Source organism: Mandrillus leucophaeus, unplaced genomic scaffold (assembly GCF_000951045.1).
Source record: "Mandrillus leucophaeus isolate KB7577 unplaced genomic scaffold, Mleu.le_1.0 Scaffold392, whole genome shotgun sequence".
Taxonomy (NCBI): Eukaryota; Metazoa; Chordata; class Mammalia; order Primates; family Cercopithecidae; genus Mandrillus; species Mandrillus leucophaeus.
The window spans coordinates 1143591-1158892 of NW_012104165.1; the positions used below are offsets into that span (position 1 = coordinate 1143591).

The window sequence follows — 15302 nt, forward strand, 5'->3', positions numbered from 1 at the left end:
TAACACTGTGTTGACAAGTATAGGTAAATAAGAATATTGCTAGTAGATTCTATGATTGGTGATTTGGCATTAACAAAAGTACAAATTTCCCTCTTCTATGCTGTAGTAACTCCCTTTCTAGAAATGCAGACTATGGATATATCCTTACACATGAAAAATGTGAGTTCACGGTATGTTATTGCAGCAATGTTTGAAAAAGAAAAATTGGAAACAACCTCATGACCACCAATGGGGTAGTTTAATATATTACGGCACATAATACACAGTTGAATACTGTGCAGTTGTTTAAAAAGACCAAGATCAAGGAAACAGTTATGTACAGTCTTTATCAAGATCACTTGGTAAAAAGAAAAATAAGAAAGTTACAGAAATGCTACTCTTTATGCAGAGGGGAAAAAGCGCAGACAATCTGTAACGGTGTAATGTATCTATGGAAGGATATACAAGTCACGAAAAATACTGTCAAACTAGACGCTGGGGGACATTTACTCTTTTTAATAAATGTATGTGAATGCATTACTTATCCATATTACTTATTTAATAATTAAACTGGAAAACATTTTTAAAAAGTAGAAATAAGACTTGCTCGCAGGCCCCGCAATCCCATCAATACGAGGTGTAGAACCCGGGTCCTCCACTGCCTAGGGCTGAGGAGGCAAGCCCTAAAGCTGCCACAGAGGCGAAGCTTCCTAGAGCGGCCCGGAAGTGCCCGGCTGAAGCGGCCGGGCGCTGATTGGTGTCTTTGAGTCTAGTCTTTGTTCGGGGCTGTCCAAAGGACGCTAGCTATTGCACCTGTTCCTCCCCGCGCGTAAGGTGAGTGTCTCCCGGCTCCCAGGTGGAGAAAAGGGGACAAGGCGCAGCTGTGGTCAGCAGCAACACCCTCCCCACACCTGCCTGTCGCGGGCAGAGTGTAATACTCCTCTCCCTCCCTCCGTCCGTCCCCCAACACATCTACGGGAGAGGAGTTGGCCCGACCTTCTGGGAGAGGACGGGTGGAAGGGGGACACTGGTTGCGGGTTCCTTTGCAGAGGCATCTGATTCCCTTCCAGGGTTGGCACACATATCCTATAACCAGTGAATCCTGGGGACACAAATGGCCCATGCATCTCATAGTAACAGAATGAAGAGCCTTTTAACAAAGCAGTTAATAATACTTGGTGTCTATTTAGTGCTTACTAGTGCCTGCTGCCATGCCAGAGACATTGCATACGTTCTCATGTAATCTATGTATCAACCCTGTAACACACATGAGAATTGTACATGAGGATCTGTAGTTCTAGTCCAAATAAATAACTCCCTCTAAGTTACACAATAGAGCACAGATTCAAACCATGTCCCTGCGTCACTGTTTATTGTTTTGTTTTGTTGTTTTCAGCTTCCTATAAGACTGTTTTCTCTGATTGACTTCTGGTGGCTTGGCTTCATTATGATGTGTTTATGTTCACAGCAATTTTTGTAATTTCTCTATGGTAACAACTTTTTATGCCTTAGGAGTGTCTCTGAGGCAGGATTCTAAGAGATTCTCTTTGACTCAATCTCTCCTGACAGAGCCCAGAATGACCACAGCCCTGGAACCTGAGGAACGAAAAGGACTTCCGATAATTAAGGCAGAAGACCATTACTGGGGACAGGATTCCAGCTCACCAAAGTGCAGTCCTCACAGGAGGGAACTCTGTAGACAGCACTTCAGGAAGCTCTGCTATCAGGATGCACCTGGACCCCGTGAAGCTCTTACCCAGCTGTGGGAGCTCTGCCGTCAGTGGTTGAGGCCAGAATGCCACACCAAGGAGCAGATTTTAGACCTGCTGGTGCTAGAACAGTTCCTGAGCATTCTTCCTAAAGACCTGCAAGCATGGGTGCAGGCACACCATCCAGAGACTGGAGAGGAGGCAGTGACTGTGCTGGAGGATCTGGAGAGAGAGCTTGATGAACCTGGAAAGCAGGTGTGAAGGGGCAGTCATCTGGCTGTGAGTGATAAGGGCATATGGACGGAGCCAAAGCAAAAGGCATATGAAAAAACATCTCAAAATATTTATACTCTAAAGAACAAGGCATAGGAAAGGACCTGACTACCTATGTCAAATAATTAAAGTGTGGCTGGGTAAAGAGAAAAGAGTCACTAGACTGATTCTATGCCTGTTTGGAAGGCTAAGATCAATGGGAAGTTACCAAAAGGCAATCAGGTATTAGAGGAAAAGAAATAATTTTCTGCCATTCATAGATACCCATAAATAAAATAGGCTACCCCATAAGAAACTCCCTTTCCATATAGGTATTCAAGCGGAGATTCAAGTAGATGTCAAGGATATTGCAGAATAGACCTGTCCAACAGAAATGTAATGAAAGCTGTATATGTATTTAAATTTTCTAGTAGCCACATTAAAAAAACAAAAACAGGTGAAATACATTTTTAACCCACGATATTTATCTCATTTGTACTAGCCATATTTTAAGTACTCAGTGACCACATTTTGCTAGTGACTACCATATCAGACAGAATGGTTATAGAAGAAATGCTCCCATTTGCTGGAAGTTGGGCTAGATGATTTTTAAGCTACCTTCCAAATCCCAGTGCTCTGATCCTGGACTTCTGCAGCTCAATGAAAGAAGAGACACTGAATTTTACTCTCTAGTGTCCTGAATTGTAGAGATTAGCCTCTGTTCCTTTTCCTAGCCATTATTGCCATTTACAATGAAATGAGAATTTGTCCCCCCTTCCTATGTCCCTGGCAGATGTTTCATTTGATTATCTGAAGTTACTTAAGTTTCCATAAAGTTCACCTTACACACCTTATTTTCCCTAGGTCCCAGGCAATTCAGAGAGACAGGACATACTCATGGACAAGTTGGCCCCCTTGGGAAGGCCATATGAATCACTGACTGTCCAGCTCCATCCCAAGAAGACCCAACTGGAGCAGGAAGCTGGGAAACCACAAAGGAATGGTAAGCAGGAACAGCTCTAAGTATATGAGGGAAGAGGTGCTTCCTTAGGTGAGAGGAGAACTTTCTCCTTTTAAAGATTCCCTGCTTGTCCTCCACCTCACTGTGGATAATTTTCTCCTGTTATTACCCTTGCTCCATGATAGAGTTATATTTTAGTTTCTCACTGGACAAAAAAAGCTGTTATTTGGCCCAAGGGATGAGGATGGAGTTTATTTAATATCCTTATAATTCTGTTGTTATCTAATGATTCTAGTTCCAAATCTCCCTAAATTTCCATTTTGAGACAGGAGAACTTATGGCACCCTGTATTGGTCAGCGAGGCCTGCCATACAAAATATCATAGACTTATGGGTGGCTTAACAATAGAAATTTATTTTCTCACAGTTCTGGAGGCTGGAAGTCCAAGAAGAAGATGCTTACAGGGTTAGTTTCTAGTGAGGCTTCTCTCCTGGGCTTGCAGACTTCTTGCTGTGTCTTCACATGGCCTTTCTCTGTACACACACACTCCTGGTGTCTCTTCCCCTTGTAAGGACACTAGTACTACTGGATTAGGGTCCTACCCTTATGAATTCATTCAACCTTAATTACTTCATTAAAGGCCCTATCACCATATACAGTAATGTTTGAAAGGGGTTAGGGCTTCAATGTGTGAATTTGTGGAGGAAGACAAGTCAATCCATAACACATTCCCATGATGAAAGAAGTAGGGAAAAGAGACAATGATCAGTCAGTACAGCAGAGTTTCTTGTTTTTATCTGCATGTCAAATTAACTGGGTTTGGTCCCCCATCCCAGCTCCCTAATTACAAACGAGGGTGTCTAGTGTATCCCCCAGGCTACATTAAAAAGCAGGTGAATTTTAAATTCCAGTTTGTCCAAACCCTACCTTTTTCAGTGCTTACCGCCCTTTCTCTAGAGGCTCTCATGTCTAATAATGCCTCTCCGGGTAGTTCCTTATACTCCAGCCTATTTTGTATTCTTACTACTTAAGTTTTACCAATATAGTTCTCCCATTTTGTAGGATCCCTACCCAATGATTTGTCTAATCTGAAAGATTATTTTGAGCGAAGATGTTCCTAGCTGCTATCTGGAAAGGATGACATTTAATTATATGTAACATAAAGAAGCCTTTAAGTGCTTTAACTCTAGGAGTGGAGTACTGGTTACTGTTTGACTTTAGAAGTGAGATTGAGAACCTCCTATCTGTTCTTTTTTATTTTTATTTTATTTTATTTTTTTTTAGAAGAGAGGTCTCACTATGTTTCCCAGGCTTGTCTCAAACTCCTGGGCTCAAGTGATCCTCCCACCTTAGTTTCCCAAGTGCTAGGATTATAAGCACTGTGCCTAGCTCAACCCATCTTTTGATTCATTCATCTTTCATTGAGCATTTACTAAGTAGCAGCTGTATGCCAGGCACTATACTAAATGTAAGGAATCCAAAGGTAAGACACTTACATTACTTCTCTTCAAGAAGCAGGAGAGTGAGCACTTACAATAGCATAATAATTACTGTACTAGAGATACACTGTGAACTGCAAAGAGGATAGCTATCCCTAAGGTGCACCTGCAAAAGTATCACAGAGTAGGCTTGCTTGAGCTGAGAAGGTCATGTGGGAACTGAAAGGGGGTGACATTTTAGGCAAAGAAACAGAGAAAAAAAATAGCATCAGAGAATAATATTCTAAGAATAGCAACTGCTCTGAGTTTGATTCTGATAAGGAGTCATCTGTGGGAGGGAAAATCAGCAATCTGTGTTTTAATAAACCATCCAGCTGATTCTGATGCACAGTAAGGTTAGAAACCACTAAGCTAGGATTTAGACAGGAGGCGATAACAGCAAGAACATCAGTTTCAGGAAAAAAATATTTTATCCAGCATATACACTGACTATCCATTGTCATTTCCTATTCCTTTTCATTCCTCTGTTTACCCTGACCTGCATGTTGTCACCCTGCTTCCAGCTAATTATTATCCTTCAAACACATGCCTCTCCTTGGATGGTTCCTATTCACTATATTCCTCTCAGACCCCAAATCCTATTATCCTCTCCATTCACTTTTACTTGATTTTACTTGCCACCTATGTTTCAGGCCCCTGCATGTTTCTCCCAAACTTTTACCTCCATCCCCATCTCTGTTCTCCAGTTTCTCTAATTATCCTTGGCATATCTATAGTCCTCTCATTTATCCTTCTTCCCTTATACAGTATTGCTAGCTTATCTCTTGAGCTCTATTTTTGCCTTTTCTTCTTAATCTACTCTCAAACAACTTCTTCTGCTGATATCTTCCTTCTTAATTTCTTCCCTCCATTATGACTCTGTGCTATGATGATACCAAAAATAAGATGGTACCAAATATTTGATGTGTGTTGTTATGTTGACTTCTCATTATTTTATAACACATTTATAACATTTACGTGTTCTTTCTTCCATAGGCTGTTTGCTTCTCAAACATACAATAGGACCCGTTTGTGTACTGTTTGTTTGTTACAGGTGATAAAACTAGGACTAAGAATGAAGAGTTGTTCCAGAAGGAAGATATGCCCAAAGACAAGGAATTCCTTGGGGAGATAAATGACAGACTGAACAAAGATACTCCTCAGCATCCTAAGTCCAAAGATATTATGGAAAATGAGGGCAGATCAGAATGGCAACAGAGGGAAAGAAGACGATATAAATGTGATGAATGTGGGAAAAGTTTCAGTCATAGCTCAGACCTTAGTAAACACAGGAGAACTCACACTGGAGAGAAGCCCTATAAATGTGACGAGTGTGGAAAAGCCTTCATTCAGCGCTCACATCTCATTGGACATCATAGAGTACACACTGGAGTAAAACCCTATAAATGTAAAGAATGTGGGAAAGATTTCAGTGGGCGCACAGGTCTTATTCAACATCAGAGAATCCACACAGGTGAAAAACCCTATGAATGTGATGAGTGTGGAAGACCTTTCCGAGTAAGTTCAGCTCTTATTAGACATCAAAGAATTCATACCGCAAATAAACTCTACTAATATAGTAGTGATATCAAAAGTTCTTTAGACACTCAGACCTAACTAGTTATCAGAGAATCTAATTTAGAAACCTTGAGTTTCCTCAGTGTGGTCAAAGCTTCAGTCATCATTAAATTTCTCTGGCACCAAAGAATCTACCTGAGTAAAATGTCCTTTTATTTCAAATTAGTTCAGTTTTGAGGGGGAATCAAGAATTCTTTCAGAAAGCTTTGTCCACTGACAACACTGCTCACCTGCAGTCCAAGATCAATGGTTCCTGGATGAAAGACAGTGAATTAATTCTGTCTCTGCTCTAGATCCTTTTAGTTGACCATTCACTGTCTGACTTTAGGCAAGACATACAGTTTTTCTCTGCCTTCATTTCCCTTTCTGTACAGATGATAATGGAAGCTCACCAGGTATGTTTTGACAAGTTAAAACAGATGAAAACTACTTTTGAGATTAAGATAAAAACAATGCTAATTATTTGTTTTCCATCATTACTCATATAATATCCTAAATATCCCTTTTTTATGTTAAAATGGGGAGTATGATTATTTTTTGGAAATTTTTGTTTGCCAGTGATAAAGAATAAGCCATCAGAAGACAAGGCCAGCCTGGTCAACACAGCGAGACCCCACCTCTACAGAAACTTAAGAAAAATTAGCCAGGCATGGTGGCACACACCTGTAGTCCCACACAACTATTTAGGAGGCTGAGGTGGGAAGATCACTTGAACCCAGGAGTTCAAGGCTGTAGTGAGATGTGATTGCACCATTGCACTCCAGCCTAGGCAACAGCAAGACCTTATCTCAAAAAGAAGAAAAAAAGGAGGCTGAGGAAAACAAAATGGAGGAGAAGGCAGTCTGTGATCATTAGGAGTTGCTGGGGAGAGGAAAGGATCTATAACTAGATAAATAAATTCTTTTCTGGATTTCAGGTTATTTTAAACTGAGGGAGATAGGAAGAGGTTGATCTAACTTGGTCCAGTTTGTCCAGATTGGTGCCCAGTACTCACATTAACTCAAATAAAATGGAAAATTCAGTTCCTCACATTTCAAGTGCTCATAGCTACATGTTAGTGGCCACTATATTGGATAGCACAGATATATACTTTTTTTGTCTTTTTTTCACCCAGGCTGGAGTGATCCTCTGTTCACTGCAAGCTCCACCTCCCGGGTTCAAGCGATTCTCCTGCCTCAGCCTCCTGAGTAGCTGAGATTACAGGCATGCACCACCATGCCTGGCTAATTTTTGTATTTTTAGCAGGATTTTGCCATGTTGGCCAGGCTGGTCTCAAACTCAAGTGATCTGCCCACCTCAGCCTCCCAAAGTGCTGGGATTAAAGGTGTGAGCCACCACACCTGGCCACATCACTAATTTGAGAATCTTATACCATGACAGGAATTGTGGCCGAAGGCCTTGCACATTCAAATTCACACCACCAATCAAACTGCCAAGAGCAGAACTCTGGTTCTTTGCTTAGTTCTAGGAATAATGATCACCAAAACAATCAGGAAAGAAGTGATCTAACCTCTTCAAATCTCTTGTTTTCAATTAAGAGATTTCAATTGAAGATATCTATTAAGAACACCTGCTTTATCGTTGTGTTTAAGATCAGGAAAACTACAAGAATCATTTTTATGTCTACAACTATAGCAACATGAATCTTTAAAAAATAATAATAATAAAGAGTTTAGCCTCATTGTCCAGGCTGGAGTACAGTGGCACAATCATACCTCACTGCAGCCTGGAACTCCTGGGCTCCAGCGATCCTCCCACCTCAGCCTTCCGAGTAGCTGGGACTACAAGCACACACCACCGTGTCTGGGTATTTTGTTTGTTTTAGAGATAGGGTCTGACTATGTTACTCAGGCTAGTATCGAATTCATGGCCTCAAACAATCCTCCCATCCTCCTCCCAAAGTGCTGGATATTACAGGCATGAACCACCATGCCCCGCCAAGAAAATGAATCTTGAGGTATTTCTCATAATGCCCTAAACATAAACTGAGCTTTTATGTCCCTTTAACATAATGGTCCTTTAAAAAAAATGTATATTTACTTTGAATATCTTACATCAACACATTTTTTAATGTCAGGTTTCACACGTATACTTGTTTTGTGACTTACTATAATTACCTGAGCAATATTTCAAAGAATTTGAAACAGTCAAAGAAAGGATTTTCTTTAATGGTCCTGAAAAGTAAAGTATGAAATATTTAATATTAGTATTAGAAACATCCTTATTTTAAAAATAAAGTTAGGTGCTTTCTGAATAATGGCTTTTCCCCTTTTACCTTTAATCTTTCTGAGAAACACTACAATGCTTAGGAAGTGTTCAGATCTTTAAAGGGGAAACTCACATTTCTGATCTTATCCTTCCTTGAATTTAGGGAGGCTTCTGCAATGGTAAGAAAGATGATTTTGGCTACCCCAAGAGTAGATTTCCTAAAATTGGTAAACACATGACAGACTGATTTTCCTTTATCCTCTGTATCAGCAGTCCCCAACCTTTCTGGAACCAGGGACTGGTCTCGTGAAAGACAATTTTTCCAGGGACAGGGAAGTGGGTGTGGTTTCATTTATCATTAGATTCTCATAAGGAAAGTGCAACCTAGATCCCTCGCATGTGCAGTTCACGATAGGGTTTGCGACCCTGTGAGAATCTAATCCCACTGCTCATCTGACAGGAGGTAGAGCTCAGCTTTGCTTGCTCACTGGCCCCTCACCTCCTGATTTCCTGGCCATGGTGGGGACGTGGGGACTTCTGCTATATATGACAGAACATTCCATTCAGCTAGTAGTTTTGAATACGTATTATGTACAAAGAGCTGTTCTAGTCTTAGAGTTCTGCACCCTTAAAGGCTGAGTGAAGAGCAGTCTGGAGCAGTACAACCATTCTACCCTTTTTAGATTTTTTTTTTTTTTTTTTGAGACGGAGTCTCGCTCTGTCTCCCAGGCTGGAGTGCAGTGGCCGGATCTCAGCTCACTGCAAGCTCCGCCTCCCGGGTCCACGCCATTCTCCTGCCTCAGCCTCCCGAGTAGCTGGGACTACAGGCGCCCGCCACCTCACCTGGCTAGTTTTTTTTTTTTTGTATTTTTTAGTAGAGACGGGGTTTCACCGTGTTAGCCAGGATGGTCTCCATCTCCTGACCTCATGATCCACCCGTCTCGGCCTCCCAAAGTGCTGGGATTACAGGCTTGAGCCACCGCGCCCGGCCCCTTTTTAGATTTTATGTTGATTCCAAATTGCCACCACAGTGCCCACCACAGGTTTGGTCTAATGTTAATCAGAAGGGTAACGGTAAGAGTCAGGGAGGGACAGAAAGACATGGGGCCAGAGACAGCCTAGCATGATGTAGGTAAGAGAAGAACAGTCAGTGGGATCTAGGATAATTGCAGGCAAAAGGCAAAAGAGGCATGAGGTCAAAGGAAATCAAAGTAGTTGCTGGTACTATGGAGACGCAGGCAGTGTCTTAGTAAGCATGTAGAAACCCACAGAAGAAACGGGTGGGAGTGCAACCAGTTAGAAATAACACAGCTCAATCAAGCCACATTTCTTGGAAGAGGAGGTGTAATATTTTGGACACTGTATCAGTTCTAGAAGAGAGCCATCCCAAATGGACAGCACCTGGTCTGAAAAAAAAAAAAAACCCTGAACATCGAAAGCAGTTCCTCAGAGAGTTGTGTCGAAAACAAATGTGTTGTTGTTCTTCATATCTTTCTGGAGGGTTTTTTTTTTTTCTGGGGGAGGAGTCAAGAATTTATATTTTGTAGTTTCATGGACTAACAAGACAGTAATTACAACAGACAGCTATAGGGATTACGGGGGACAGCTCTCTCAGACACAGATGGGATGGTAGTGAACTGGCAGTTCTAAGGGTGTCAACAGGTATGAATGGAACAAATAGATGAGTGCTGAGGGAGGGTCTATAGGAGGTGTCAGTGGGTATTGATGAAAAGGGGGAAAACGAGGAGAAAGGGATGAAAAGAGAATAATTTTAAAAGGAGGGCAAGGGCATAGGGAGAGGAACAACTATAAAACAAGGGATGGAGATAGGAAAGATAGACAAGTGATTCTAATATATTGGCATCAATCATTGTTGGAGACAGTGGATCATCTGATACAAGCCATATAAAGGTAAAAAGACTAGCTCCTGATCCCAAGTGCTTTGAGTCTTATGTGTACAGCACACACTGTATTAGCTTTATTAAATGGTCTACATTCTTATCCTGAGGATGAAATTATTTTATTATAGTCTCATCACAAAATCCATCAACAGTGGAAACAAATGGAAACGGAAATGCTTCAAAACAACCTGTTTTTCCCATCATAATATTACAAGGGAGTTAGGCTGAGGTTTTAAAAGAGTAGGTATCTCAGTCTTTCTTACTCAGATCCTCTAGAGCAAGGTTTCTCAACCTTGAGACACTATTTCTATTGACATTCTGGGCCAGACAATTGTTTGATGTCAGGGGCTGTCCTCTGCACTGTAGGATGTTTAGCAGTATCCCTGGCCTCTACCCACTAGATGTTACTAGTACTTCCACTTGTGATATCCAAAAATGTCTCCAGGCAATTTGGTGGGCAGGCTGAGTGAGGCAAATGTCCCCTGAGAGGCAAAATCACCCCCAGTTGAGAACCCCTGAACTATAGGAAAATAATCAGATTTCTATGACTGTTCCACATCATATACAATAAAATTCTACTTAGAAATGCTACATGTGGCCGGGCGCGGTGGCTCACACCTGTAATCCCAACACTTTGGGAGGCCGAGGTGGGTGGATCATCTGAGGTTGGGAGTTCCAGACCACCCTGACCATCATGGAGAAACCTCGTCTCTACTAAAAATACAAAATTAGCTCGGCGTGGTGGCGCATGCCTGTAATTCCAGCTACTCAGGAGGCTGAGGCAGGAGAATGGCTTGAACCCGGGAGGCAGAGGTTGCAGTGAGCCGAGATCATCGCGCCATTGCACCCCAGCCTGGGCAACAACAGCAGAAACAAAAGGAAGGGAAAGGGGAAGGGAAAGGGAAAGGAGGGAAAGAAGGAAATGAAAGAGAGGAGGGAAAGAAAGGAGGGAAAGGAAGGAAAGAGAAGAAAGAAATGCTACATGTGACCAGCACTACTGGACCCTTTTCCTACCCCAGAAAATTATTCCCAACATACCTAAAATCAGTGCAGCAATGATGCTAAAAAGTAGTCTACTTTAGAAAGCCTTACCTTATTTACTAGTGAGGACTAGTAATGTGACTTCAGTGTGACTTGCATAAAGAGCTTACACTGCATTTTTGCAGACCTTCCCCTTCCCTCCTTGCCACACTTCTGGTGCAATTTTCTTCTTTGCCCCTTAACCCAAACATAAACATAGACATTTTATCCTTGATCTAAATCTGTACTGTCCAGTGTAGTAGCCACGAAGTACATTCGGCTCTGCAACTGAGGAACTAAATTTGTAATTTTAATTAAACTTTAAAACTCATAATTCACTAGGTAACTTTTAAGTATGTTTGAAATAATTTGGATGTGTGAATCTATTTTTTCCATTTTAAATTTTATGTAATCTCAGTATAAATTATTTATGAAAATGTAATATGTGAATTGAGATGTCCAATAAGTATAAACACACTGGCTTTCAAAAAATGGAATATAGGATATTAATAATTTTTATAATGATTAGATGTTGATATAGTAATATTTTGGATATGATGGTTTAAACTAAAGATAATTTCACCTGCCTTTTTGCATTTTAATATGGCTATTAATAGGAAAGTTTTAAATTACATAGGTGAATCCTATTATCTTCCTATTTATTAGACAGAACTGACCTTCAGTTCTGCAGAAGACCATTCCACACAAAGGAGAGAGGTAATGCAAAGTCTCTGATTAGGAATGAATTTGGTGTGTTACAGGAACTGAAAAAGGTCACATGTTGAAAGCACTGGATTAAGGGGAAGGTCACACAAGATTAGGTTAGAGAGGTGAGCAGGGCCCGGGATGTGTATTCTAAACGTGATGGGGAACTAGTAGAAGGGAGGAACATAATCCAATGTTTGTTTTTAAAAGATCATTCTGGCTTCTTAAAGAGGCAAGAATGAGAAAATAGCAGAAGTAAGGAAATCAGTCCAGAGGCTACTGTAGTAACCCAAGTGAGAGAAGGTGGTGGCATGGACCATGGGTTCCCAGTGGGTATAAAGAGAAACAAACAGATTTAAGGTACATTTTGGAGATGAAAATATAATCTTGCTCATTGTTGTAGATTCCTAAATTCTGCTTGAAAAGATGTCTCTGTATTAGGTTAAACAAATGAAATCCCTTGTTTTTGTGGGTCAAAATGGTTAAATACCAGAAAGGTAAAATGATTTAACCTAATAGAAACAAATAATGACAGAGAAGAATCAGAGGCATGAAACTGGAGAGGGGACATTGAAATGGGGCTTATTTATTAAAATGAAAATTTTTATTGTTCTCTTCTCCTTAAATCTCTCTGTGGAAGGCACCCTTGTCAAAAAAAAAAAAGAGAGAGAAAAAGAAAAAACAAAAACAAACAAACAAAAAACTCTTTGTTTAAAGACAAATTGCCAACAAACCCGATGAGATTCAGAACACTGCTGCAATAACGTATCTCTGTAGAAACTTATACTTTCATCTGGACAGCAAATTTCCTAAGCTGATAAAACCAGGTTATCAACGAAAGGCGAGAGTACAGAATTTAAAGGAAGAATGCCTGAATATGAATCTTTGTTCTGCCAGTTACTAGTTATATGACCTTGGCTAATACACTTATTTTCTCTGAAACTCAGGTTCCCCATCTGTAAAACAGTATTATAATGATATCTACCTCATAAAGTAGGAATTAAATGAGTGACCAAATGCGAAAGGTTTAGAAGAGTGATTGGCCCATAATGTTATAAAAGTCTTAGTCCCTAACAGCGCACTTAGATCTTTTTGTTAGCCTTAAATTCAGCATTTTCTTCCTATTAAAGCTGCTTAAATCAGTTAACTGACATTTGATCTTCATGGACTCATTGTATTGTTGCTGTTGTGTGTATTTTTAAATAATACTCGTAATCTTAACAATTAGCATAATTTTGAACCGCTCCCTAATACTTAACCCCAATCCCAAACCGGACGGTCGAGCCTATCCACCGGCAGAGAACACCACCCAACCTCGCTCTCACTCTGACACTCACCGGCCAGACCTTTTCTTCCGTCCGTTTTCTGCCTCTGGCCCAGGGCCCAGTTCACGTAGCGTTTTCGTGGGCTGCTTGGGAACCGTTAGCAACCGGAAGTGGCTAGAGGTCGCGAGAGAACTGAAAAAGGGGGCCGGTCTTTCCCAGCTGCCTAAACACTTGGGTTCCGGCCTGGAAGGAGGCCCAGGGCTCCCACAAGGAGAAATTAGGGACCTATTTGGATGGATCCGAAGAAACACTGTCTGGCATCTGATTTGAACGAGGCTCGCCGCAGCTGGGCCCTTTTCGCAAAGTAGGCCCACTGCAGACCTGTGGGAACCTCCGGGATGCCTGGGGACCCGCATCTGCCGCTACCCGCAATTTCCTATCCCGACCCTCTCTGCAGTTGTCGACCCCAGCCTGAGACTTTGAGCGTGGGGCCCCGCAAACCCTGGCACCGAGGGGGCCGAAGCCGAGGGATCTTGGGGTAGAAGAGTGGTCCTATAGAGCTGCCGCTTCGGGAGAGCCCCCAGTCGACCGCTGATGGGGAATGGGGGATTTTACTGTTTTAGTGCAGCCCGCCCCCGGAGAAAGGCGGGCTCGGACGTTCTTGACTTTAGGATAGACTGGGGAGGGGCGCCGAGGAGCATTCCTCCCTTTACGTCTCGCGGTCGCAGACTGTATTTGCCGGTGCCCTGCTCACTGGGAACCGGCAGGACCTTGCGGACTTACGGAGACGACAAGGGGCCTATTTTGAGTTTCTCTGATCCTTAGGGGAAATGAGTGTCTAGAGCGAAATAGGTGCAGAGTGCCGGCACTGGATTCTTTAAACCTGGATTCAAATTCTGACTCCACCACTCTCCAGTGAGGACTTAGGGCAATTTATTTTTTAACTTCTTCAAGCCTCTGTTTACTCGTTTATGTAAGTCAGGCTAATAACGTAGTGCCTATTTCATAGGGTGGCTTTGACTATTAAGTGTGAGAGTGCATGTAAGAACAGTCTAAGGGCATTTCCCTGCCTTTCCCCTTGTCTGCTGTCAACTCTCATCCAAGTCAGACAAATGGAATTAATTAACCAACTTCCGCTTTTCTGAAGCACGGGTGAAGAAGAGTGAAGTACAGGACTTGGGTAAAGGAAAAACCAAGAAGGATACAAAAGATGGATGGATGATCCACAGAGGTGCTCATCCCAGCACTTTCTCCTCACTTGTCGTCTGTCACATGGTGGGTGCTTGATAAGTACTTGGGTGAATGAGGACCTACCTAAGGAGAAGGAATTATTGAATAAGACTAGAATTGAAGGAAGAGGATGAATCAGATTGATTAGCTACTTGACAAAAAAAGGCAAACCACTTTTCCTGTCAGAAATGTATGGCACATCTGCATATTTCAAGGGCTACCACTTACTAGAACTGGGAGGGAGATCTCAGAACCGACACCTCAACTATGGAAGCTTTAATCTATTGACAGCAAATGTAACAATAGCAAGTAATATAAGACAGAATGTGATCAGTGCAAAATCGAATAATAAAGTCTTGAGAGGGGGTTATTAGAATAATAGACGAATGTTTAGATTGAGTAGTGAGCAATGAGATAAGTCCTTTGACTTGGGGGTACAGGGGAATTGTGACCAGGGGTATGGGATAGGGAGAAGGTCATTCTGGAAGGCAATAAAAGGCAGACTGGATGCTAGTGGTATACAAAAAGGAAAACACTTGTTTATCAATGTCTATCAATGGGGAAGAATTACATATGACATATGCTATTGAGGAATACCTTTCAACCGTTAAAATGATAAATGATCAGTGACAAAAGGAGTGTCAGAACAATATATATTCCATTTTTGTTGAAAAATTTTGTGTATATAATTTGTGGGGTATTTGTACAGGAAAAGGATGCACTCCAGACTTAACAGTGATTACCCCATGTCGAAAATTGTGAAACTTTTACCCTACTTTGCAAGCTAACAATTTAACTTGCCACAGTTTTATGGGTACTAACAGAAGACACTGGACTCCTGCGTCAGAGACATAAGACTTTATTACTTAATAACACAGGCATAACATAACATAAGCTTTATATTCCCTTGTTCCCAAAGCTTATGTTCCCAAAGCCCACAGAGTGGCCTAAGCTTGGCATTCCTCTGCTAGGATGGAACAGTGGGTTTGCTTAGCCTTTGCTTAGCCTTGCCCCAG

General features: G+C 41.6%; 2 protein-coding genes across 2 annotated transcripts in view; one reads left to right on the forward strand and one right to left on the reverse strand.

Annotated features, from left to right (window-relative positions):
* The window catches only part of LOC105547576, a 63167-nt gene extending 49195 nt beyond the window's left edge, over positions 1–13972 (reverse strand). The window contains exon 1 of the mRNA XM_011991231.1: positions 13129–13972. Coding sequence (XP_011846621.1) covers positions 13129–13472 — 344 coding nt within the window. The 5' untranslated portion in view covers positions 13473–13972. The remainder of the gene's footprint in view (positions 1–13128) is intronic.
* ZSCAN16 (zinc finger and SCAN domain containing 16) lies at positions 787–6091 on the forward strand. The gene is made up of 4 exons (XM_011991230.1): positions 787–813; positions 1492–1943; positions 2805–2943; positions 5434–6091. Exons 2-4 carry the CDS (start codon positions 1557–1559, stop codon positions 5952–5954), a joined length of 1047 nt encoding a protein of 348 aa, XP_011846620.1. The 5' UTR covers positions 787–813; positions 1492–1556; the 3' UTR covers positions 5955–6091.
* Positions 13973–15302: the final 1330 nt, after the last annotated feature.